This window comes from Chaetura pelagica, unplaced genomic scaffold (assembly GCF_000747805.2).
Source record: "Chaetura pelagica isolate M959 unplaced genomic scaffold, ChaPel_1.0 scaffold271, whole genome shotgun sequence".
Taxonomy (NCBI): Eukaryota; Metazoa; Chordata; class Aves; order Apodiformes; family Apodidae; genus Chaetura; species Chaetura pelagica.
In genome coordinates, this window is record NW_009952106.1 from 161806 (window position 1) to 188796 (window position 26991).

A 26991-nucleotide genomic window follows, 5' to 3' on the forward strand; every position below is an offset into this window, starting at 1 on the left:
AGGAATGAAGAGTTGTGAATAGGACAGAAGAAAGAGTATAGAGAGAAAAAAATAAACCACAAAAAACAACCTAAGGAGAATCCAAATCCAACTTAAGAAATATTATTTTGAGTTGCAACCATTAGGCTGAATTAGAGGTGGAGGTATTTTGCATTTTTTCACACAATTTGAATTTGAGATTCCACCTTCTTTCTGCTCCTGGACCATCTTCATTACTGTAATTTATTTAAGTGCAAGTCTCATCCTTTCTTCTGCTTATTTATTAATATATATGTACTTGTGACAACACATATGCCGATGTAGTTTTTTGTTCTCCTTAAGCCTTTGAATGTTTTTCTTAATGATAGAAAAATGCATGATTTATTACTTGGATCTGTAGATCATCTAGCAATGAGAATTGATGGATAATACAGATTGTAATAATTTTCCATGGTGATTTTTAAAAAGATTTGAAGGCCAAATAGGTCTCAACCTTCTGGCATAGAAAAGGAAACACTGTATTTAAAATGTAAAAGGCAGGAACCAACTGGTTTTGTAGGTACGATATGTGCTTAAATTAAAAGGAGCCAGAAAACATCCACTAAGTTGGATGAAGCTTATCTATAATTAAAAGATGCTGAACCTCTTTCTTCCAAGAACAATGAAAATATTCAAGTTATGTTTGGGGGCCAGCATGAAACAGAGATGAAAGAAATTGCAGTTTGCTGTTGTAAAAATACCTCTGGCTCACTCTTCAGAATATTTCACATATTTTAAATTTTTGAAGTTAGGTTTTATATATGAACATTTTAAGTTACCTTGAGAAATTATACAGCCCAAACATTCAAACTAGAGAAGTGAAGTGAAATGAAATTCTCTTGTCCGATAAGAGAAATTTTTTGTCAAAAATGCTTTTCAATTGGTGGAACACTGATCTTTGTCAGACCCCTGGGCTGACTTGCTCTGTTTGTCTAAATAGAAGTTAAATAGATGCAGAATGTCTGTCTTTTGATGACTCTGAAGTAGTTTCCTTTTTTCTTTTTTCTTTTTTCTTTTTTTTTTTTTTGTTTGGTTTGGTTTTGGTTTTTTTGTTGTTTTTTTAATTCTTGGGGCAGGAGGAAGGATGTCACCTGGATGTCAGGAAGCTTTCAAAATTTTCAAGCGAGACCATGCTGACAGCAGAGCCATTGAGGACAACAAAGAGATTCTAAAACAGAGGTAAATGTCACAGCAAGGTACAGCTAGCGGGAGACATCTTAGAGTTCATTATGAGTCTGGGCAGGTATGTGTAATTTCACACCAGACATCCCAGGCTTCTGTTGAGATCTTAGTACAGAAACTTTGACATTTCTTCCTGGGGATATTTGATATTCAGAAGGCACTGAGTGGTGATAGAATAAAAATCTGGACAGAATATGAATGTGCCATGAGGAACCTTAGTGCATCTTTCTTCTGGTTTTATTCATCATATCTTCATAGGCATGTTGAAGCAATGTGGTAAATAGCATTCATCACAGACTCACAGAATGGTAGGGGTTGGAAGGGAACTCTGGAGATCATCTAGTTCAACTCTCCTGCTAGAGCAGGATCCCCTAGAGCAGATTACACAGGAACACATCTAGGCAGGTTTTGAATGTCTCCAGGGATGGACACTCCACAGTCTCCCTGGGCAGCTTTTTCCAGTGCTCTGTTGCCCTCAGAGTAAAGAAGTATTTTCTTAAATTTTGGTTAAACCTCCTGTGTACCAGTTTGTGACCATTACCCCTTGTTCTGACACTGGACACCACTGAGAAGAGTCCGATCCCACCCTCCTGACACCCACTCTTTAGGTATTTATAAACATTGATGAGATACCCCTTCAGCCTCCCTTTCTCTAAGATGAACAGACCCAGCTCTCCCAGCCTTTCCTCATATAAATTATCTAGAGGAAGTAAGACCCATGTGACTGAATCGATTACTGCTATTTCCATTGACAAAAATGCTTTACTGGCTTCAGTACTGAGTTGGACAGTAAGCTAGGAGATGTTTAACATATGCTTTTGTCTGTTGTTCCTAACTTGTTTGCCAAGTGATTTTAGCTCCTCTCTGCCAGTTTTGCACTCAAAAACAGAAGTAATACTTTCCTCCTCCACATTTGTTGTTAATGCTGGCAAAACACTTGAAAACCTTCAAGTGAAGATGTTGAGAATGGCAAAACATTGAAAATGTGGATTTTCAGAAAGCTGCTTTTAAACATCTCCAAAATTAAGTCACCATCACTTGTCCATGTTGACTGCATAGCTGCACTGTTTCAATGTCAGTTTTTCAAGTATTAACCCTCCTTGTACTCTGTAAGAAATGCAAGGTTTAAGACTGGAGATGTCAAAAGCAGATCTCTCAATCTGCCTTTTTTTTTTTATTTATTTTGTCCTGGGGTTTTCTCCTTCCCCAGATTTCTTCTGCTTTCTTGAAAACAAATTTTTCCTATGTAGTAGACATGAAAGACATTTCAGAGTCTTATACTCATTTACATCAGCGGAATTGAGGCAAGAAATTATCTCCACATCTCTGTGACTTATTGAAGGTCTTATTGAAGATAAGCTTTATAGCCTTCTTATTGAAGGCTATTTATCACTTTTCTGAACTGGTTATCTTTCTACCTGGGTCTAAAACTTAGCCACAGACACAAATTACCAAGATCTAAGAAGTATGCATAGATTTATCCATGTCGATTGGATATTTAGTAATGCCTTTCTTCTGATCAATATAAAAGATGATGCCACAACATTGTGTCATCACTGCATACATGATTACACTTCAGTCATTTCTGGCATTGCTGTCTATTGAGCAGAACGCTTTGTGGTCACAGCATGATAATGGGAGCAATACAATTGTGAGTCATACCCTGAATTTCCTCTAGTTAATCACAATTCTTCCATATTTTCTCTGTTTGTTATTACTATGAAGCAAACCAGTATTTCCTTCTGGTTTCATAACATGTAATAGAGAAGGGCAGAACCCACAAAGTTTGACACCAGATTTGCTGTCCATAAAGAACAAAGAGATTCAGAGTAATGCCTTGGGTAACCCCTCCCATGCATCAACTGATTGCTGAAATCAGCGTTAATGTGAATGTTGATACCCTTAGAGCAAGACAGTTTTACCCTGCCATTTGCAGTCATTTATAGCAAAGAATTCTATAGCTCCAAGTTTACTGAGTTCATTAAAATGGATTTATAAGAAGTCCAGCCTGTAATTTGGAATGCAGCCTCTGAACTACCAGTTACACAAAAGCTCTGTTACCCAGCCAGTGTTGAAATTGCACAGGAAGAAGTGTGTGGACACCACATGCTTAGAGATTACCATTGCTTCCCTTTATCTGTAGGCCTCTCATGTTAATAATTTTGTTTATAGTTCCATAACCACTTCTGTCATACCACAAACAAAATTTGGTTCATGAATTACTTATTTTTAGCTGTCTTAATTTTCCCCATGGGTAGATTTTCTCAGCTTGCTTATTATATAATTCTTACATTAATTGTGAACTGTCAGACAGCTTAGTTGGAAGTTTGACTGTGAAGGTCACAAATCTTGCAAGGGATTTTAAATTATTTGTGTACATGTGAATATACATAGTCATACACACGCAACACACTTGTATTTTTTTCTGTAACTACCTGTGTTTAAGAAATAAAATGTAATCAGCTGATTAAATAAAAAAACATTTGTCTTGTTTTAAAAAACTTAAATAAAAGAAGATTAGATTTTAAACACAAAACTTTTCTCCTACTTCTTCAGGACCATTTACATGGCCTTTACCTCAGAACTGTAATTCGGTACAATCTCTGGATTTAAAAAGTGAGGAAACTTGGATAGTTAAGGATAATTTCTTTCTGAAGCTCAGTTTCTGACTTACTCATTTACTGACTTACGTGAAAGACAATAAATTCAAGATACCCCCCCCCCCCCCTTAGGACACTTGCTAACAGGAAGTGGCTCTGTAAGGTAGAAAAGGTCATCTTCTTCAGCTTAGTGTGCAGTTAAACATTTCTTCTGTGCATTAGTAACTGCTGCTTTGCTTAAAGAAAAATAAAATAAAATAAAATACATAAATCTGTGTTTAGGCCCAGAGAGAACCAGATTTCTGCAATTTGGACTTCCTATATTTGACTTCCCGGTAACTTAATAATATTCTGGTTCTCAATGCAACTGTGTTCTTTTAGCATTGCTTCTCTGAGAAGAAAAAAAATGAAGCTAATTTTATGGTGAAATATACTACAAAGAAATCTTCCCAGCTGAGCCACTCCAATGTAATATTTCATACTGCACAAAGCTTTTAAATCCTATCCTAGTCAATATTTCTAGTATTAAAATTCTACTGAGCTTATAGATGTGATGTAAATCTAGTTTCCATTTTGTTGATCTCCTTTATTTTTTTCCACTTTCTTCTTTCCTTGCTTTCTGTGTTTCAGCTGATTAGCAGCTGACTTGTTTTTTCTGTACCTATGGATGAGTTTCATGGGAAGGATGAGTTTCACTTAGGTCACTTGTTTTTGTAATTTCTAATAATTGAAAATGAGTGACCTTTCATTTAATTCACTAAATGTCTCCATTTTCTCACCGGACAGGCTCTGAGTTTGTCTTGGTTTACCTTATGAGTTAGAAATTTCTCAAAATGTTTATTTTTTCATTACTGGCATTTAAATTCAAAGAGTAAAATCTATGCAAAAACGCTTGTTCCACTAAAATGAGTGGCTAAATTCACTTTGAAGTTTCATCATGAAATATTTATCTTGTGGGTAATAGAAGCCATGATTTGGCAACTTCAGCCTTTCTATGGAATGATCTCCTTGTAGGATAAACATGAACTATTTTCAGCTGACAATACAATTGTTCCCTCATCACTATTTGTACCAATATCACCTTTATGCTAGACAATATATCACTTTTTTATTAGAGAAGTATCAGAAATAACCTTTTCCCTTTCAATATGAGAGTCAAATCTTATGTCTTTATCTGGTTTATTTTGTTTGACTGTGATTCATAGTCACAGATGGAATTTGTTGGACTGTCATAAATTAATGCCAAATTTCAGTTTATGTTATTGTGCCTGTTTATAAACTGTGGTGTTTGAGAAACACATGCATGGCCCATTCAACTATTGGCAGTAACCTTTGAATAAAGGCTGGATAGTTAGCTGGCTCCAACTTGCCCAACTAAATCTCTCTGTGAACATGAATCAGAGTCAACAGTCAACAGGAGATTTGCCTCAGGAATTACTAAGTAATTGAAGAACTTAGTATTTGGCTCATGGAAACTGAGAGAAAGAAAGAGAGAGGTGCTTTGGGGTGTTTCCCTTTGATCTTTACACAATCTTCAGGCCTGCTTGTGTGCTGTAAGTCAACACTACTGGAAAAAGCTGATTTAAATGCCTTACTGATGCTTCAAAGTCTTCTGCCTTCTTTATGTAAGAAGCAGTAGGTGCTGAGGAACACTTCAGCTTCAGCCATTTAGCCATGTTGAATTCAGCCTTGAAAGCAAATGTTCATGAGCAGATACGAATACGGGTACTTGAAATGCTAATTTGTTCTAGTTTTACAGGGAAATGGACAAACTGAGAAAGCGCAGATTTCCACATCCTTCCTCCTCGTGGGCAATTTGTATTTCTTGACACTGTTTTGCCATTATTTGAGTTAGGTAGAAATGCAATTTGTGGATTTCTTCAGTTACTTTGGCTAGACCAAGACCATTCCAGATCAGCTGAAGGATTGCTTAAAAATTAAGTATTCCAGTTCTGTCTCCACATCCAGCAGCATTCAGCTGGTACACATCCAAGTAACAATTCAGAATTTTACATCAAGCTTATGTCTTACAACAAATGACACAATGCAAAAGCTCATCCTTCTATGTTTTAAACTATTGATATTTATACTATTACAATGGATATTTCCTTGAACAAGCCTCCGTTCTCTCAGAGACTCTTCAAACTGTGCCATAGTAGATTGAGTTGACTGTCGGTATTTTTACAGCAGGATATACTTGGCATTTGAAAGCCTGATACATATGCCATTTGTCCTAAACAGTTTTATGTAGTATTGAGTTAAATAAATGGAAGAGAAGAATTATGACAGCAACTAATGTAAAATGATGAGAAAACTGACAGGAAAAAAAACCACAAAAGAAGGCATCAAGCTCTAGCAGACTGTAGGGAATGCAGAGAATATAAGTAAATTCATAAGCCTCTGTTTTTTTCATAATTCATAAGCAGCTGTTTTTTAAAAACAAACTTAGTTCTGACACATTTCCTAAGGAGTGAGGATCACTGCAACACTATCTGAACATTAGAATATATACATACTCTGTCAAAGTTTGATTATTTTAATATAATGGTAGCAAGTGAATTAATTTAGAAACACACCTGGTGGGAATTACATATTAAAAAACCCCCTCATTTCCATGTTTGATACAAGGTCAAGCTACTTGCATACTACAAATAGGGCGTTTCCAAAGCTTGATTCATTGATTTGCTTCAGTCCTTCTCAACATGTTTCTTGCTTGCTATTTGCATATATATTCATGTGGCTAGCCTCAGTTTATATTGGTATTTGGGCAGTACCTGAATATCATCTGAAAGTTTGTGTTCACTGTCAAAAAACAATAACCTAGTTTTGTCACACCTTCTTGTATTTCTGATGGTGAGGTTTCTTAATGATAGAGGTGTACATTTTCATACTGCACAAAGAATGATCATCAGCAATATGCAAATTATAGGCTGAAATTTTAAAATTCCAGGTGAGATGAAGATCTAATACTTCCAAATATTTTTATTTGACTTAGATTGGATTTTTTTTCTTTTACATTTACACAGCTGTATGTTAAAACATTGCAAGTAGTATAACATATTAAAATTATTATTGTGTAATATGACTATTTAATATAATCCAAACGTTAGGACTGGAATAATATAATTTTAAAAACTTATAAAGTCAAATAATTTTGTTTTGTCTGTCTAGCAAGCCTATTTGTTGCATGGTTTCTTTCAGAAACGGTTTATTTTAAACTAGGCAATCTTTTTTTATGGAAAATTGTTTCCAACTAGCTTTGCTTACAAACCAAATTCAGTCCTGACTTATTCTGTATTTTATTGTAAACAACTTCTTTAAGTAGTTGTTCTTTAAATAATTCTGTATCATTGTGTTACATTGACAGGTTTGCCGAAGCTAAATGCCTTGGAGATAAATTAAATGAAGTGAGAAATAAGATAAGTGAGTACATTTCAGCTTCGTTTTACATTGTAGCTTATGAAATCACAGCATTCGGAGGAGGAAATTCCAGTTTCTAATAGAAAAAAATCAATGCATTACTAAGATTTCCAATAAGGTAAATTGTTAGCTGACTGTAACAGTAATAGCTTTATGTACCAGTTTTGATTATTTCAAATATCATCATATGAAAAACAGCTTCCTTCTTAAGAGAATGCCTGAAATGTTTTGCTTTAGATCCCCAACAGATATCCTTGGGTCCTGCTTTCAGATTGTTCAAAACTAAAAATCGCCTGTAGGTACATTCAGCCCCAAGATAGGTTTATCTGATCTTCCTAGCAGCTTTTGACATGTTCCTAATTGACTTCTGAGCTGATTCCAAGCCTGTAGTGTCTTTGCTAAAAATTGACTCTCCAGGCTCTCTGTTAGATTTGAAACACACATTTTGTCCTCTGTCCCTGAATCCTTGGAGATCAGGTCCATGTCCTCCTCTATGCATACATTCAGGTGAACCAAGTCCCTTCAAGCTTCCAGATGCAGACTGTGAGGGATTAGATTTAAATGTAATCTGGCATCCAGGTCCAGTGGTGTAGCCCTTGCTCTCAGCTTCTATCTCCTTACTCTTTGGGTGGCACCACCACTGACACGGACAATGAAATCATTATCACCATGTCTTGTAACAGCAGTTGACTTCTGGAAAAGGTCAAAAATCTCATGACTCCTGACAAGTGCTCTTTTACTTTCACCATAGCTATGATTATATTCTCTGTGGTCATGAATGGTAGCTACTGCCAGATTCCTTTGGGTACACCTTTGGGTACACCACAAGTCCCTCAGAGATATTATGCAGTATATTTAAAGTTATGTCAGCTGTGAGGAAATCCTCAGCCATGTTGGCACTGTGTTTTCAAACCACAGCACAAAGGACGGTTGAAAGAGATCCAGAACCATAGGCATCAGGTGCTGAGCCCTGCTGCAGCAACATTCTGAACAGTGGGTAATTTTTATAAGACATGACACTTAAATCAACCTGCCTTCTCTCAGTAGACTCATTTGTCTTCTTCAGACTGGACAGAACGTAAGTGTCAGTACGGAACTGGTGCATGGATATCCTCAGATTGGCCCACGCAAGTAGAATTTCAATACTCACCTTGCAACTATGGGTATCTCCTGTGTCCATATAAACTCACTTAAATCCTGTGAAGCAAGCTTTTTGCTCTAGTAAATGGAAAAGCAGCTAAACCTACTATGGAGGATAATGTGCGTTATTCTCCAAGTAACAAGAAACATCTCTAAGATGAATAATGTCTGCAGCTTTTGGGCAGTGTTGTGCATGGGTTTGAACATGAGCCATCACATCAGGATACAATCTCTTTCTCTGCCACCATCTTGGAGTCCACATTGTCCTGATTTATTTCTGTCTACTAGATTTACTTGTCTGTGATAAGGCCAAGAGATTTCTTGGCCTAAAGGCAGATCCAAAGTCAGCACTGAGTGTCAGACTTGCTGAATTTGAAATCTGTTGTGGGGCAAGCATAGTGAACACCAGCGATAAGCAGCCATACACAAGCACATCTTTCTCAGTGCCTGGGGCTGCAATGGTGCAGCTTGAAGATGGGAGCCTAGCAGCCACCTTACATACACCTCATATCTCTTGCAAATGTCTTGGGGGGAGAACAAATGTTTGGAAGGTGTGGGAGACAGTACAAGAGGTGGTGGGACATGTGCGAGTCCTGAAGGTACCACTTACAGTGTCACATTGGGTCAATACTTGTGTGGTCTCTTAAGTCCCTTGAGATTTGCAGGAGCCTGCGACAGCAGCTCTCAGAAATAATCACGTAACAACGTGGTATAGATGTAGCCTCTCAAGACTGTTTCTGTGGATCCCAGCAAAATGGAAAAGAAATCCTTGGTTTGGACTGAATCACTGTGGGTTTTTCCCCAGTAAGTCAGGCGAAACTTCTGATGGCTCTAGTGCAGTAGAGTATGGATTTTGCTGCAATTAAAAGCATCTGTTTTAAAATTTGGTTTTGGTGAACTTTTTCAGCGTTAGAAGGGAAACAGAGCAGTATATTTGGGGAACATGAATGATACAAAAATCTCAGTGCATATTTCTATGCGCATGTAAACTAAAAAACCAAACTGATCCCCTCAATAAAACGAGCAGCTGTATAACAAAACAGAACTTATACACTGAACTTGACAATGCTTATATGCTTCCTATAGTAAATTGTAATAGCTTGTGGACCACATGAATATTGAAGAGCTCCTTTAAAGAGCAAACTAGAAGTGTCTTCTTAGTTCTGTGAAAAATGGCACAAAATTGCACATTTTGATTTTGTTTTGGTATATAGTGTAGCCATGAGTAAAGTGTTTCCAAATTGAAAATTCATTTTGTTACTCTTTTTTTCTTTCAGTAGTAAAATGAAAAAATTGTCTTTTCATTTAGTTCATACTGTAATCCTACTGTATAAGCAAGAGATTCCATCCGTGTTGTATCTTTTTATAGCTATCCATATGCTAATGTATACAGATTATGCGGATGTACACTACTTTGTGAATGTTTTTTAAACACTGATGTCTGAGGCTTGAGAGTGGTCATATTGTCCAGTCCCTCAATTCTTTCTGTGTAACTTTATGTAGCCTGTGAAAATTAGCAATCTGGTTAACATAAATATTATTCACCTATCATTTTTTCTTATCCACCTTTTTTTTTTTTTTTTTAATGATAGTTGTTAACAAGTCTACCTATTGGCACCTCTCTAACAGTTACAAAATCTTTGCATCCAATATGACACCTTCTGGTTTATTCAGCTTAGCCAATGCACTTACACGAATTTATATAGTTTAGCAGCCTGAAACAATTTTTCAGTTAAGTTTGTCTCATCATAGCATACATCCTCAGAAGACCATTATAGATGCTAAGTAGGGTTACTAACCTGCCAAATTTTTACTGAAAATGCGGTAGGAGAAATAAGAGTCATCTGCGGCCTGCAACTAGATCTTTAATTTCTTTTTATTGTTGTTTCAGTTTCTTTAAGCATTCCTGGCTGCCGTGTTGTGCACAATCAAGAACAGATCACATCAATATCAGTTTCTGTTATTTCTAAGCTACACAGAATAGTTGAAAACTATGCACCACCGAGGACACAGAGCCCATTTCATGCAGTCTGGTTATGTTTTGAGATAGTGACAGCAGTTGGCTGTAACGTTTATGTCATAAGTACCTTTTCATTCTGAGTTTGGAAATATCAATGTTTTGCAGTAAAAAGTACACAAAATACTCCAACCACTTCTCAGTTACAATAATATTTCAAAAACATCAGGGTATGGAAAAAGAAATTTGCAGTAAGATTTTCGTGGTAAGCTTTTGCTTGTGTTATTGCTTGCTTAAAAAGATTAAGGAAAACAATATCTACATTTAGGCTGAAGTTTAGGTGCAGAATGACTGTAATATCAGAAATGAGACACTGTGGCTAGCATGCATCTTTGCTACTATACCACACATTCCTGGACTCTGTCTCCTTTTATGTTTAATAGCACTGCCAACAATACAGAGATTTTAATATTTAAATGGAAAAGAATGTCTTAGATTTTTCATAGTGCTTAGTTCTCACAATGGCCTCCTAGAAATAAGGTGAATTTTACTGTGGGGTAAAAATTGTCTTTTTCTGATTTTTAAGAAGAAGAAGAAACAGATGGAAGCTAAGCCAGGTCATTTTAGTAATCCTGTTTACTGCATTATTACACAAACCTCTGTGTAGGCACCAGTAAACAAGCAGAGGGCTTTGGGCAAGCAGTGAGAGGTACTTGCCTTTGGAAGTCAGTATACTGTATAAATATACCACCAAAAGGCAGATAAATGAAGTATAGATTTTGAATATGTAGACATGGCTGGATTGGTTTGACTGAACTATTCAGAATTGCTTTCATATGACTGGGGAATGTACCCAAGGACAAGTCTCTAAAAGACAAAACCAGAAAACCAACAAAAGTAAAAGTGGGAATAAATAACTGAGAGGTCAGGAAATTAATGAGAACTCTGTAACCAGTGGAGGAGAAATAGAAAATGGGCCAGCACTGACATACAATCAGATTTTTGCTTTTCTGGTCCCACATTAAGAATTTTAAAAGTGTGTATTTCACCGGCTGAAAATAAAATAAAACAAAGTTTATCTTCCTGTGAAAAAAAATGCTCTGCCACTGCAAGTATTTTTGTATTGTATCATTTCCAAAGAGTTAGGGTCTCTAACAGGAGTTATAGATCCTAGGGTTTTGTTGGAAAAGACTTAATTAAAAACAAAACAAAACAAAACAAAAAAAAATGATGCTGAAGCCAAAGGGTTGATTTCAGATTAATGAAAGTATAAAATTTCTTCTTGCAAAAAATAGAGTGATAGTGCTTTGCACATTGCGATGGGTCAGCCTGGGCTGGCTGCTTGGTGCCTATCCAGCTGCACTCTTATTCCTCTTCCTCAGCAGAATAAGTGGAGAAAATAAGAAAAAGCTCAGGGCTCAAGGGAGAGATGGGGAGATCACTAACCAATTGCCATCACAGGCAAAACAGTCTCAAGTTGAAGAAAACAAATTTAATTTCTTGTCAAATAAAATAGAGCTGGATGGTGAGGAACAAAGACAGAACCTCTGAAGTCAAAACTTTTTCCTTATCAGGGTTAGCAGGAGCTTTATTTCTAGGACACTGTTACCAACAAGGTGGTTTTTGCACCGTTACCAAAAACATTCTGTGTGAAAAGATTCTGACAGTAAGGAGAAAAGTGTACATCTAAACAAACTGCAAAGCATTAAATAACAACAAAAAGGCCCTACATTGATACTGCTACTAGATTGATAATACACCAAACTAGAGTTGGGGGACTTACAGTGTTTTCAGTGTAAACTGACATTCATTCTGAATTCAGTGACTAAAAAAATTCCCTGTATACAAGCATGTGCTATGTGTTAGATGTATTTAAGATTAGTAAAGATTTCCAGTTCATCCCTATGAATGTCTGCCTAATTTGAGGTATTTATACCACTATTAGATTTAACTTTTTCCTAAAAGGAAAAAAACATACTAAATGGTATTTAATGCCCAAAGGGAAGCAGCTGTTGTTTTTACTCTGTCCAGAAATCAGCTAACGTTATGATTGAAGCTGGGAGAGGAAGGGCAAGCTCATGTGGGAGTAATAACTGTGTGAGGAAACAGGCACTCTCGGAATGAAAAAGGGTAGGTGGGTGGATTATGTGCACATGATGTTGATGATGCAGCTATACCCACAGGAATGCTGAGCTGTTGCACTCCTCTGCCTCATTTCAAGATTTGATTTTGGTGCACAAGATCATTGGATACCGAGGCCAATTATAATCTTTAGTGAGGAAGTGTCCTAGTGTTGCAAAGCAAAATTATTGAAAAGTCTACTTATAATGTGCCAGCAAATTATTCAAATACTTGATCTTATGTGTCACAGTTAATGGAATGCTACACTCAAATGGTGGGGACTGGAGGACAGTGAGGACAAGACACAGCAGTGCTCAAGGATAGTATAGATTCTCATTCACTGCCTTGTACCTCCCACTGTTATTTCTGCGAATGCAGAGTTAGATGTCATAGCTAATCGGAACTTAAATAATATAAATTCTGAATTTATAATCACCTTTTTCTCTATGAACAAGATTCTACGTATGTATACATAAGATGTTTTGTTATGGTCTCTCTACATACCCATGGAGATAAACCAAGTAGACCTACTTTTCAAATCCAAAGTAAGAATATTTTGTGCAAGGTTTTTCTTTTTACCTGTGCAACTTTTGAAGAGAACTTACAGCAACTTTTTTTGCTAGTTAAGAAATGATATAAGATTAAGTGATATTTATTTTGGCAGAGGTAGTCTAAGAACACTCTGTTGGCTGCATTGTATATCTACATTGTTTTAGCTTCACATGCAGACAATAAATTTTTTTGAAAAAGGAGAATCAGTTAGTTAAGAGCTAGAATCCCAAGGATGACACTAGGAATGTTATGCATATTTTAGCCCATGGTTATATGGACTGAAAGAACTGAGGGAAGTCATGCATGAACAAAAAACATTTTTTAAACTTTTGCTGAAGAAGTATTTTTACTTAGGAAGGATAGAATTTTTTTCTGTTGAAGAAAATTCCATGCTTGACATGGAACCTAAATGAAATTAAAATGCTGTCATAATTTGCTATACGAAAAGAAAAATCATCAAAATCAATGTGTTGCTTTCTTAAAGCTCAACACTACTCGTAGTGTTAACTATTGATTTTATATCAATATTAATATAAATATTCTGAGTCAGAGTCATTAACTTACTGGACATTGTTTCAACCATAAATAAAGTGAGGCTATAATAAGGAAGAAATTAACTGTGCTTTGAAATGCATTCCATTCTTCAGTGTAATATTCTGAGATACTTATTATTTTATTAAAATATGCATTGAGACTTCATAGCTGCTGATTAATATAATTCACTGTTTTAGTTTAATTCCAGACAATATCAAGTACTTACACAGACTTTTCTCTGATACACGTGCTCAGTGAATTTGGGAAATGGAAATTACTAGTGCAGAAAAATTGCAAGATTGGGTGTGAAAAGGGGCTGAGAAACTCCAAGAGAAAGGCTCCATTCCACAGGCAAATCTGGTTCAAGGCAGGGGGGTTGGACTAGATGATCTCTCGAGGTCCCTTCCAGCCCCTAAGATTCTATGATTCTATGAAATGAGATGTGAACAACTCATAAATAAATTTATTCAATATGCAGATTTAAAGAACAGATAACTCAGTAATACCATTCCACAGCGTTTCATTCCTCAGGTAGCTTAGTATGAATTGCTGTTCTCAGCTGAGATCTTTAAAGTCTTTGGAACTCGAAGTCTTCAACTTCTCACTCAAGAAGAACTCTAGCTGAGGTCAGTTTGAGTTCTACTTGGGTGAGAACTGAAAATAAAATTGTGAAACTATTTCTACATTTGGCTGTATTGTTTTTAGTTGATAAAGGGCAACAAGCATTAGATAGAATAGTAATTGTTTTAAGCAGACAAATAATATAACTTATTCTGTGAAGTACGGAATCATAGAATAATTTGGGTTGGAAGGGACCTTAAAGATCAACTAGTTTCAACCTCCCTGTGTGGGCTGGCACAACCGGTTTGCTCAAAAAAACATCCAATCTGGCCTTGAAGACATCCAGGGATGGGGCAGCCACAACTTCCCTGGGCAACCTGTGATAATGTTTTGCCACCCTCACACTAAAGAATTTCTTCCTGATGTCTAACCTAAATCTCCCTTCTTCCAGTTTAAAGCCATTACTCCTTGTCCTACCACTACAACCCCATCCCTCCTCAGATTTCCTGTGGGCCTCTTCAGGTACTGGAAGGCTGATGAAGATTTCTCTCGAGCCTTCTCTTCTCCAGGCTAAACAACCCTAATTTTCTCACCCTGTCTTCACAGGAGAGATGCTCCAACCCACTGATCATATTCATGGCCTTCCATTGGACTCTCTCCAGGAGCTCCATGTCCTTCTTAAGTTGGGGGCTCCAGAACTGGGCACAGTTCTCCAGGTGGGGTCTCACAAGAGTGGAGCAGAAGTGGAGAATCACCTCCCTTGACCTGCTGGCCACACTGCTTTTTATGCAGCCCAGAATATGTTTGGCTTTCTGGACTGCAAGCACACATTGCTGGCTCATGTTGAGCTTCTCATCACCATCACACCCAAGTCCTTTTCCTCAGCAGTATAGTCCCCCTCTGAGGTCTTCAGAGCTTCCTGCTTAAGCTGCATTCACAATTGCATTAAATTTTATACTACCACGGCTGTTCAGACTTCTTCTGATGTTTAGGGCAATCCATTGTTGGTGCTCAGCCAGTCACTTTAGGACTGTCCTCTGTTTAATAGGTAGTTACCTTTAAATGTTCTGGTCTTCAGGAATGATATACAAGAGGTGTGACATGTGGTCTTTCAAGTGCTTTTTCTTATTTTGCAAGCAAGTATTTTCTCCTATGGAAGTCTTGTTTACTACCCTTACTGAGTTCTGTGTCATGAGAAACAAAACTTACAGAAAGAGAATTTGCTATTTGCTCTTATTATTGCTCTTATATTTCTCTTATTCTTTGATCAGAGTCCGTTCTTGATTTGGAAAGCTTCTCAGAGTTAGTTTCAGGACACTACAGTTGTGTCAGAAAAAGAAACAGAAGTAGTAACCATATTTAATCTCGGGTGTGTAACTTTGCTGTTTACTGCTGAGGCATGGCACTTATGACTAACGTAACAAAGCACATTAGCTTTGCAAAATCTGCAGCCATCTGTGAGAAAAATAGAAGAGAAAACAGGCCATGGGGACAAACAGTCCCCCAGATGTAATTTCCCAGCTGGGATGTTATTCAATGTGGCCCAGTGCCTAGAAGTCCCAGTCTGTTTCTGCTCTCCAGGTCAGTTTCAAAGCAATTTTGTAATAAATGAAGCATGTTTATGTGTCCACCAAAAATAGCAGTAGCTGTTAAATCTGAAGCCATTCAGCATGGCTGACACAGTCTTCAGATTCTTTCTCGTTAATTTCTTGGCCCAATTGTTTTGCAACTTAATGCTGAAAAAACATAGTTCCTATGTGTGTTTGTTTTGGATAAATACCTAATCGTCATGCCATTATTACTGCAGTTTTGAAATCTAGTTTTTAAATATTGCATTTTGATTTTTGGAAGCATGGAACTGAAAACACAGAAAACCAGCTGACTTTTTGCAGATTTTATTTTCTTAACCACTTAGTCACCCTCTGCAGTTTGTTCTCTCTTAGAAATGTGATTTACTTTGCTTTGCAGGATGGATGCTGCATCTTTTTCTTGTTTGCTTGTTTGATGTTGGTTTTTTTGTTTGGTTATAACTTATTTTATTTCCTCCTTTCCACCTTGCTTCCTCCTTTCCCTGATGAAATTTAACTTAGTTTCACCCTGATTCTGTTAAGGCTCTTTTTCTACCAATGACTAACTCACTTCAGGCATGATTTCTACTGCTCAGTTTAGCCAGGGATCTGTGGAGCACAATATAAAACTGCTGTGATCTCTCATAGTGTTTCTTATAAAATCTCTCTCAAGATGCTATAGTGGAGAATAGATGTCATGTCATTTCACACAGTCCTGGCAACTAGTGGGAACTGGAGCAGCACATCTTGGGCCAGACTAAGCACTGTTATGAAAGTTTCCACAACCTATTTTCTTGTTGTAGGAGCAGACAGTTGGCTCATAATGTAAAGCAGAGAATGTCAGGAACATATATTTCTTTCCTGCTAGCAGTTCAGTGAAATGTCCATGTTAATGAAATCTGTGTTTATTTTTTGTTTCATGAGTCAGAGTAATCAATTAACTGCTTTATTTGTAATTTTAAAAATATATTTTTGTGTGTTACATGAGAATTTGTACTTAGAATTTCAGAATTCACTGCAATGTGAGCAGCATTCACATTGTGTTGGAGTAGTGTGGTTACATTTGTGTAACACTCTGTGATTAAGCATAGAGTACTAAGGCAGTATTTTTACCTGAATGAGAGTCCCCAGAAAACTGATAGTAAGGTGTGCAAACATGGAGAAAAACAGTTGAGAACATAAACGCTAATATAATAGCCTGTAAAGCATTACTTGTGTCTTTCTGAAATCAGGAGAGACAATCCTTCTTTGCTGTATTTAGTGTTGGTGATGTAGACATTATAGATGTGTTGGAAGGAGTCCAGAGAAGGGCCACAAAAATGATTAGAGGGCAGTGAAGCACTGAAACAGGTTGCCCAGAGAGGTGGTGAAGGCCCCATCCCTGGCAGTATTCAAGGTCAGGCTTGAGAAGGCTCTGAGCAACCTGATCTAGTTAAAAATGTTCCTGTGCACTGCAGAGGGACTGGACTAGGTGACCTTTAAAGGTCTCTTCCAACCCCACACATTCTATGATTCTAACTCTTGTCTCCCTTCAGAGGTACACCTAGATTGATGCAGCTGTACCACAGCTGTCTGTTCTGCTACTGCTCCAGCACTGGCTCATGCTTGAGCAGTTATCAGAGAAGAGAGAAGGAATGATGTCATTGTTCTGTCTCTGTCAGTCCGTAGTTGTTATAGGATTTATCTTTCCTGCTCTGTTAGACCTGAGACTTGACAAGAGAACCAGGGAGCCATAACAGCTCTCTGGCTGCCTTTCTCCTTTTTCTGTGCTTCCTAGAAGGGGTTACCATCTTCGGTAATATAAAATCATCTTTGCAGCAGCACTCAGGAAACTTATTTTGGAAGGAACAAGTCTTTTGGCTTCATGGGGCATTGCATATGTTTATGCCAATGCTAAATATTGTTCATTGTTTCAGAGTAGCTTGCATATGTTTGTTTTTACTTTCAAACAATAGGCAATGCCCCTGGGTGACAGTGCATAAGCTGAATGGGTCCTTAGAATGAGAAAACACGATTTGACAAATGATTTATTCACAAAATACCAAACTGAATGAATTCATTTGAACAGCTCTATTATGCTCCCCTGATGTGCTATTCTTTAAACAGAGGAACCTTATTAGTGTTAGTCACTCCAGGCCTAAGATGTTAATGTTTTCTTTGGATCTGTGTTGGAATCTACATATGTAGGAAACATTTTCATTTTCTAATTATTACAAATGATGTTCTGTTCTTTAGAAACGAAGGATTTTCAGGGGGAAAAGTTATGCTTAGGAAGAAACCAAGTAAATACATTTTACTGAAGGTTTGCACTAGAAAACTAAAAGCAAATGGGCCAAGCTTATTGGATTTAAGCAAACTATGAACTGCCATGACTAGAAACTTGAAAAAGTACCTCTCAGTAAGAGATTTTCTGCTTGTAGGCTGTCTGCAGACTGAAAACAGGTAGTAATTGCTGGATTACTACACTGCATTTTGTTTCATTAAACTGATAAGTCTCATAAGTTCTTAAGTCAGTCTGTTAAATTTGCTCTTTTTAAGAATATTATTATAGCTAATTTATTATTTTTTTTTAAATCCTGCAGTCTTTTATACAAAAAGAAGAATCACACCTGCAAACTTCAGAAAAGTACACCTTAGCTTATTCAGAGTACCACTATCAAAGAATAATACCCCTTCATGAGCACAGAAATAGAAAATTGTTTTTCATAGGATTTTGTAGTTCATTTACACATCTGGACAGCATTCATGCAGACTTGCAGTATAGGCATACTTAGTTACATGTTCTAAAAGACAATAGCTGTTTTTTTTCCAATTAAACTACTTCCAAAGTCATGTACTACTAATGATGTCATCACAGCTCGTGAATGTTGCAGAAGGGGTAAAATAACAAAGAATAGCTGTGTTATGAAGATGTGCTCATGGACTTTAGTTAAGGCTGAGGGAAGGTGTCTGTTCAGAGCCGATGACATCATCATACCGTTTGGTGCAGGTTACATTTTAAATTGCTGAACACTTAAAGAAGCAGACAGGTTTATCCACAACAGTAAATATATACTGTATCTTTACAGGAAGCCATTTCGGATTTTACTGGGATGCTAATATGTGCCTAATACTCAAAGACATTTCTCAAAAGTTTGGTATATAAATTACAAATAAATATCTATTACAAATAGATTATTCTCTTTCTGAAACCTTGACATGCTTTCATTTCACTGAAGTCACTGGAGGGGAGGGCTCTGGAGCCGAGGCTCACGTCAGGAGACCCTTCCTGAAGCAACAAAAAAGCACAAGGAGACAGAGGGGGCCCCAGCACCACCGTCCTCCCCACCTCCAAGCGGGCAGGACAAGCCCCTGAAGGGCGGCAGCTCTTGACTCAGAGTTGAGCAGGAACACAGCAATGGCAGCAGTTTAAAACCCCACCTGCCTGCCATTGCATTTCATCAAAGTCACTGAGGTAAAGGGCTCAGCCCCTCAAGCTAGGAGACAGGGATCAGGAGCAGAATGACTCCCTTCAGTCCAGGAGGAGATGGTCAGTGACCTGCTGCACCATGTAGATATATGTAGGTCTATGGGGCTGGTAGGGATACATCCCAGGGTGCTGAGAGAGCTGGCAGGAGTGCTCACCAAGCCACTTTCCATCATTTATCAGCAGTCCTGGCTGATGGGGGAGATACCAACAGATTGGAAGTCAGCCAACATGATACCCATATATAAGAAGGGACTGAAGGATGATCTAGGAAATTACAGGCCTGTCGGTTTGACTTCGGTGCCAGGGAAGCTGATGGAGCAGATCATCCTGAGTACTATTATATAGCACATGCAGAAGTGATGAGGCCCAGCCAGCATGGGTGTATGAAAGGCAGGTCTTGTTTAACTAACCTGATCTTTTATGACAGGGTGACCCACTTATTGGATGAGGGAAAGGCTATAGATGTTATGCATCTTACCTTTACTAAGGCATTTGACACAGTTTCCCACAGCATTCTCTTAGAGAAATTGGCTTTGAAGTGCATACGTTTTGCTAGGTTAAAAACTGGTTGGATGGTCAGGTCCACAGAGTTGTGTTCAATGGAGTTAAATCAGGTTGGTGACCAGTCACAAGTGGTGTTCCCCAGAGCTCAGTACGGGAGCCACTCCTGTTTAACATCTTTAGCAATTATCTAGACTAGGGGATTGAGTGCACCCTTAGTAAATTTGCAGATGACACTAAGCTGGGAGGTAGTGTTGATCTGCCTGAGGGTAGGGAGGCCCTACAGTGGGATCTAGACAGGCTGGATTGATTTGAGCAAGGCCAGTTTTATGAGTTTCAATAAGGCCAAATGTCAGGTCCTGCACTTTGGCCACAAGAAACCCCAGCAATGCTACAGGCTTGAGGAGGAGTGACTGGAGAGCTGCTCAGTAGAAGAGGGACCTGGGGGCATTGATTGACAACCAGCTGAACATGAGCCAGCAGTGTGCCCAGGTGGGCCAGAAGGCCAACAGCATCCTGGCCTGCATCAGGAACAGTGTGGCCAGCAGGGCCAGGGAGGTGAGCTTACCCCTGTACTCGGCACCTGTGAGGCTGCACTTTGAATACTGTGTGCAGTTTGGGGCCCCTCACTACAAAGAAGGCATCAAGCTACTGGAGTGTGTCCAAAGAAGACCAAGTAAGCTAATTAAAGGTTTGGAGCATATGTCTTACAAGGAGCATCTGAAGGAGCTGGAGTTGTTTCGCCTAGGTAAAAGTAAGCTGAGGGGAGACCTTATCGCTCTCTGCAACTACCTGAAAGGGGGTTGTAAAGAGGTGGAGATCTGTCTGTTCACTGAAGTTACAAGTGACAGGACATGAGGTAATGACCTCAGGTTGTGCCAGGGAAGGTTTAGATTGGATGTTATGAAGAATTTCGTCACTGAAAGGGTTATCAGGCATTGGAACAGGCTTGCCCAGGGCATTGGTGCTGTCACCATCCCTGGAGGTATTTAAGAGTCATATAGGCATAGTACTTAGGGATATGGTTTAGTTAAGGACTTGTCAGTATTGGGTTAATGGTTGAACTCGATAATCTTGAAGGTCTTTTCCAATCAAGGTAATTCTATGATTCTATGAAAACGTGGTAGCGTATCTAATCTATCTAAGCAGCTCCAGCTCCATATTTTTTATTTATTTTATTTTTAATTTTGTGTCATATCTGTCAGATTCCTAACAGTCTCAGTATGTCTCATTCTGTCACACAGTAATATAAGCTCAATTCCAGGGCAATTTCTTGGGTAAGATAGCAAAATCTTTAAAGGCTGTGAATGCGAAGTATATAATGAGTCCTGGGACTTCTGTTGGGCAGTCCTGGCCAGAAAAAATATCACAAAAATGAAACTAGACATCAAATTGTTGCATAGAAATTACAAATCCATGAAGGCAGTATTGTAACAGAATATTATACTTATACTTGGATATGCTCACTCTGTTCAAAATATTAACTGAGACAAATGTATTACTACCAGAAAACTTGTTGGCGGTAAAATTCTTTTACTTTGCCTGTTTATGCTCTAAGACCCTTTATGTATTTTCTAAGCCTCTTAAACTTGAGCATTAAAAAAAAGAGAGAGAAATTGTATACAAAGCTGTTCCTCTGGCTTTCTATTCCTTATTCTTTCCCTTCACAGTAATTTCTCAGAAATAATCAAGATATAAGCTGCATTTAGTCATATGAGCATCCAGAGTACTAAATTCACAGATTATGATTCCTTATCCATATGGCATTGCTTTTCAGCCATGCTTTTTGGGCCAGATTATTATTTAATTCATGAACAAATAGATGCGATAAACAAAAGAGCAACAGTTTCCAGATGTGCATAATTTCTTTCACTTTTCCAGCATATGGAAGGAAGATAGATACACAGATTATTTGTTAACTTTGGACAACACCTAAAATAATGCTTTGACATATAAGGTATAGCTTAAATGAAATTTGCGCTCCTAAATTTAGGAGAACTATCTAGGGGAAAACAAACAAACAAAGACAAACAGAAAAAACAATATTTTCTTTAACTCCTGAAAAGCAACAAACATTCTTTGCTAGCACATACAGAAGCACTACTTTATTCACTGAGCTATGTATCTCCTACCAATTGAGACTCCAGAAGTTATGTGTTCTTCTGCTAAGTCTCTTGAAGTGTGCTTGCTGCTAAACATCCATGCTTGGATGAGCAGCATTGAGCTCAACTTAAAAAAAACTTATTGGGTCATGACAGCCAAACTTGGGGCGATAAAATAAAGGTCTGAGCATTGGCTTCTAAATTCAGAAAGCATCCAAGTTCTGAGTCCAAGTTTCGAGGAGATGCTGAACTGCAATCCAGAGCCCTTAGTGCTTTCTGTTGGTTATCCTAGATATCCCACTATTGTGTATGGGGACTGTTAGGAATTTATGCGCACTAGCCACTTCCCATACCCTGCTCTCTATGGAAAGGAGTCCTGTGCCTTTGGGTGAATAGGCACTGTGATACATGCTGACATTTCCCTCATTTAGATGAATGGGACCTTGGGGAACACCTCGACAATTAAGGCCTATGCAGCCAATGGCTGACTGTACTTAGAGAGAATTCCAGAATGCTGTCATCAAAAAAAACAAATTCAACTTCTGTACAGTTTTGCTGTATGACCCTATCAAAGCATTTTTTCTATACCAGCCAGAAAGTATGAAAGGCTTTTAGAAAATAAATGTGGGATAAAGAGTGCTGTGGAAATGCAGGCCAAACAATGAACAGTTACAAGAATGTTCGTCAATCAGAAAGTAATCATCTTGTGAGGAAAAAAAAAGGTATTACATAATCTGGTCAGAATTAATGAGAACATGTAGGACATGGGGAGAAGACTTAATATAGAGGTTAGAAATAGAATAACAGAATAATAAAATCATAGAATCATTAAGGTTGGAAGGGACCTTAAAGATCACTAAGTTCCACCCCCCCTGCCATGAGCAGGGAACCCTACCACTAGACCACGTTGCACAAAATCTCATCCAACCTGGCCTTAAAAACCTCCAGGAATGGGGCATCAACAACGTCCCTGGGCAACCCATTCCAGTTCCTCACCACCCTTGTAGCGAAGAATTTCTTCCTAATATCTAACCTAAATCTTCCCTCTCTCAGTTTAAAACCATTACCCCTTGTCCTAGCGCTATCATCTCTGATGAAAAGCCCCTCCCCAGCTTTCCTGTAGCCCGTTCAGGTACTGGAAGGTGCTATAAGGTCTCCCTGGAGCCTTCTCTTCTCTAGGCTGACCCGCCCCAACTCTCTCAGCCTGTCTTCATAGCAGAGGTGCTCCAGGCCTTTGATCATCTTGGTGGCCCTTCTCTGGACCCTCTCCAACAGGTCTATATCTCTCTTGTGCTGAGGACACCAGAGCTGTACACAGTATTCCAGGAGCAGTCTCACCTGAGCAAAGTTTCTACTTGACTTCCTCTTAGTTGGGATGCAACGCTCTTGGGCCTGGAGAAGGTGATCCTTAAATATCAGCCAGCTTTCATGGGCCCCTCTACCCTCCAGGATGTTATCCCAAGACATTCTCTTGAGCAGATCCGTGAAGAGGCTGAAATCTGCCCTTCTAAAGTCAAGGATAGTAAGCTTACTTTGAGCCCTCCTTGCTGTCCTAAGGATCTTGAACTCCACCATTTTGTGGTCACTGCAACCTATGCTGCCCTTGAGCTTAACATCCCTCACCAGTCCTTCCTCATTGGTGAGGACAAGGTCCAGCATTGCAGACATTTGCTTCTACTTGCTCTGCTGTAGATACAGTAACCTTTGACAGCAAACCTTGGAAAGGAGGGGAGAGGGAAAAGAAGAAAGGAGACCCAGTAAAATCTTAAACTGCTGCATGTTTCTTCTGTGGACAAGAGGCAGAAATCTGCTGCAGCAGATTATACTCTGTAGTATGGTACCTCAAGTATTGTCATTAATATATTTTTAATGCTGATGAGGGCTGTATTTCATGCCTTGAAAATTATGTACACTATAGACAGGAGTCTCTGTGTGCTGCAATAGTGGATTTTCTTTCCTGATGCCTCTGGGGGCTTTCTGAAAGTTAGGGCTTGTCAGATTGTATGTGGATTTGGCCAACCATGTATCCCCAAACAGAGCATTTGCATCAGAAATAGTGTTGAGCCAGGTTATTAGTGCAGACTGCTTTGCCCCTGCATGTTGTCCTAACAGAGATGCTTTATATATTTTTGCCAGTGGAGAAGGACAAAGGTTGCAAAGAAATGTAAGAATTTGCCCCAAATATTTCTCTGGGTCAGAGAAAGGCTGAACAATTTGACTGCTCTTAGAGCTGTGGGATTTTGAATTAGAACAGAAACTTCTTTTTTTTTTATTCCATGACTTTCCTTGTCAAATACTTTTTGTCATAGGTTGTGTGCTCATTTCAGCAACAGATTTTCAGAAGTATATAACACATCTGGTAAGATTTCCAATAACGATCTCCATTTGAATGTGCTCCATTTTATAAATTACTCTATTTGAATATCTCTGTTTGGGTTCAATGTTTGCTGCTTTCAGTAATCCTTTGTAAGCTTTTAGAACTCTGACCTCAAGTTCAGTCAAAAATATATCTCTAGAAGGCTTGTGGAAATTATGCGATTACTCCCCTCTCTGTCTCTACAAACTGATCTCAGTGGTTATTTGCTGACTATACAGCTTTAATTTGTGCTCATTCAGCAGGCCTCCTTATCTGACTCAAGTCACATTTCACATTTCATAGGACCAAACTCTTAAGTTGGTCTTTATAGTTAGGTGATAGCTGGGTCCAACTGCATATGTAGGGGCATTGCCTTACAAGAATCAACCCCAGATATTTCCGGATGTGCTTTAACTTCAGCTGGCCACTGAGTCCCACACAGCTGCACACTCAGTCCCACTGGGTGGGATGGGGGAGAGAATCAGAAGGGTAAAAGTGAGAAAACTCATGGATTGAGGTAAAGACAGGTTAATAGGTAAAGCAAAAGCTGTGTACTCAACAAGGCAAAATAAGAAATTCCTTCACTCCTTCCCATCGGCAACCAGATGTTCAGCCATTCCCAGGAAAGCAGGGCTCCAAGACAACTGTGACTTGGGAAGACAAATACCATCACTTCAAATGTCCCTCTTTCCTTTTTCCCCCCAGCTTTTTCTTTCCTTAAGCATGTTATATGGTATGAAATATCCCTTTGGTCAGTTTGGGTCAGCTGTCCCAGCTGTGTCCCTTCCCAGCTTCTTGTGCATCCTCAGCCCACTCACTGGTGGAGTGAGAAGCAGAAAAACAAGACAGATCTAACATTTAGACCATATAGCATTATTTGGGACCCAAAATGTCCTGGAGAGCAAGTTCCAGGAATTGGAGGTTCCCTGGAGGCATAAGAGTATGTTCTACTAGATCTTTTATGTGACACCAAAAACTGGTGAAAATGTGAAGGTTTCAGAATCTCCTGGATGGAGATCTTAAGCTAAATACAGGTTTGGAAAATGTAAAATTATAGTAAATTATTAAAAAGTAAAAGGAGATGAGCGGTTATTGGCAAAGGCTCCAGCCTGTTCATTATTAGAAAAGACCCTGCATCGAGTTAAAGGTCTATCCACATGAATAACAACAAATATTCTCAAAGGGAGGAAGTTAAGGTTTTATGTGTACTCTTAGTCTGTCCAGTATTTTTATCTGTTAAGTTAGCAGTCTTTGAAACCTTATAATAGTATTATATGGAAGGTCTGATAAAACATACAAGGAGCTTTAAAACCTGTAATGTGAACCAAAACCAAAACACTTTTTAAAATCAGGATTTGTTTTTTTTTTCATTGGAACATTGCTAGATGTTGGGTCCTGCACTTTGGCCACAACAACAACCCCCAGCAGCACTACAGTCTTGGGGAGGAGCTGCTCAGCAGAGAGGGACATGGGGGTGTTGATTGACAACCAGCTGAGTATGAGTCACCAGTGTGCTCAGGTGGCCAAGAAGGCCAATGTCATCTTGGCCTGCACCAGGAATAGTGTGACCAGCAGGACCAGGGAGGTGATCCTGTCCTTGTACCTCGAGCACTGTGTGCAGTTTTGGGCACTGCAGTATACAAAGGCCATTGAGGTGCTGGAGAGGATGCAGAGAAGGGCAAGTAGGGTGACTTAGGGGTCTAGAGAACAAGTCTTATAGGGAGAGTCTGAGGAAGCTGGGGCTGTTCAGCCTGGAGAGGAGGAGACTGAGTGGAGTCCTCATTGCTCTCTACAACTACCTGAGAGGAAGTTGTAGTGAGGCAGGTGTTGGCCTCTTCTCCCCAGTGACTAGCGATAGCACAAGAGGAAACGGGGACAAGTTGCTCCAGGGGATGTTCAGATTGGATATTTGGAAAAATTTCTTCACAGAAAGAGAGGTGGGGCATTGGAACAGGCTGCCCAGGGAGGTAGTGGAGGCACCGTCCTGGGAGGACTTCAAAAAATGGGAAGGCATGGTGCTTCAGGAAATGGTTTAGTGCTCATGGTGGGTATGGCAGATGGTTGGACTTGATCTTGAAGGTCTTTTACAACCTTAATGATTCTATGCTTCTATGATACTACTTTTGTATTGCCTTGAAGAATAAGCAGTATTTTCAAAGCGTTCATTTTAATAAATTGGAAAGTAATTTCAGCTCCTTAAAACAATCTGGAAAAGCACAAAGCAGAATGTTAAAGGACAGACATATTATTCAAATACGGATTCTATCATATTTAGTCAGCATATAGGATACATTCCTCTCCTTTAAATCAGTCTTAACTGGACTTCTCTGTTCCATTTTATCTTCTCCCTTTTCCTCATGGCTTTTTTCTCCTGTCACAAAGCTGAAGTTCTGTGTTACCAGTTCATCACTTTTCCATACCTCAGGATGGTACATGTGTCCAGAAACACAGGCCAAAACCAACAGATCTATCACAGCCTTAATGACAGCTGGCTGCATGCTGAGTGAATTCTTAAATTCCCCAAAACTACTTTTTTTGCCAAAACATGTGGAGTTGCAGTATTCAACATTTTATTGGGACTGTTATCTCCAAATGAAGAATGACTCCACTGGAAAAAATTATTTGGTATCAGCTGCAGACCTATATTTAGCTTCTTGTTTGGTGAAACTTCAGAAAACATAATTATCCATATGTTGAGAGATGTTTGCCAAGTCCTAAATTCAATTTTTGTAAACCACATTTAAGTACTACCTTGTCTACAACTTTACACTGTTGGAATCAGAAGACATGGGGATTTTTTATGAGAATGTGATTCTTCATATTTCTTTGAGTAAATATTTGTGTTTATGAAGGCTGTAGAACTGGCAGTACTAAAGACTGAAATCTTCAATTTGTTTATATGGGAAGGTC

General features: G+C 38.6%; 1 protein-coding gene across 1 annotated transcript in view; it reads left to right on the forward strand.

The window, feature by feature from the left end:
• Positions 1–26991, forward strand: part of KIF6 (kinesin family member 6) — a gene marked incomplete at its 5' end in the record, with an annotated part of 207295 nt that overhangs the window by 147609 nt on the left and 32695 nt on the right. The window contains 2 exons of the mRNA XM_010006127.1: positions 1095–1197; positions 7168–7223. Of these exons, the coding sequence (XP_010004429.1) occupies positions 1095–1197; positions 7168–7223 (159 nt within the window). The remainder of the gene's footprint in view (positions 1–1094; positions 1198–7167; positions 7224–26991) is intronic.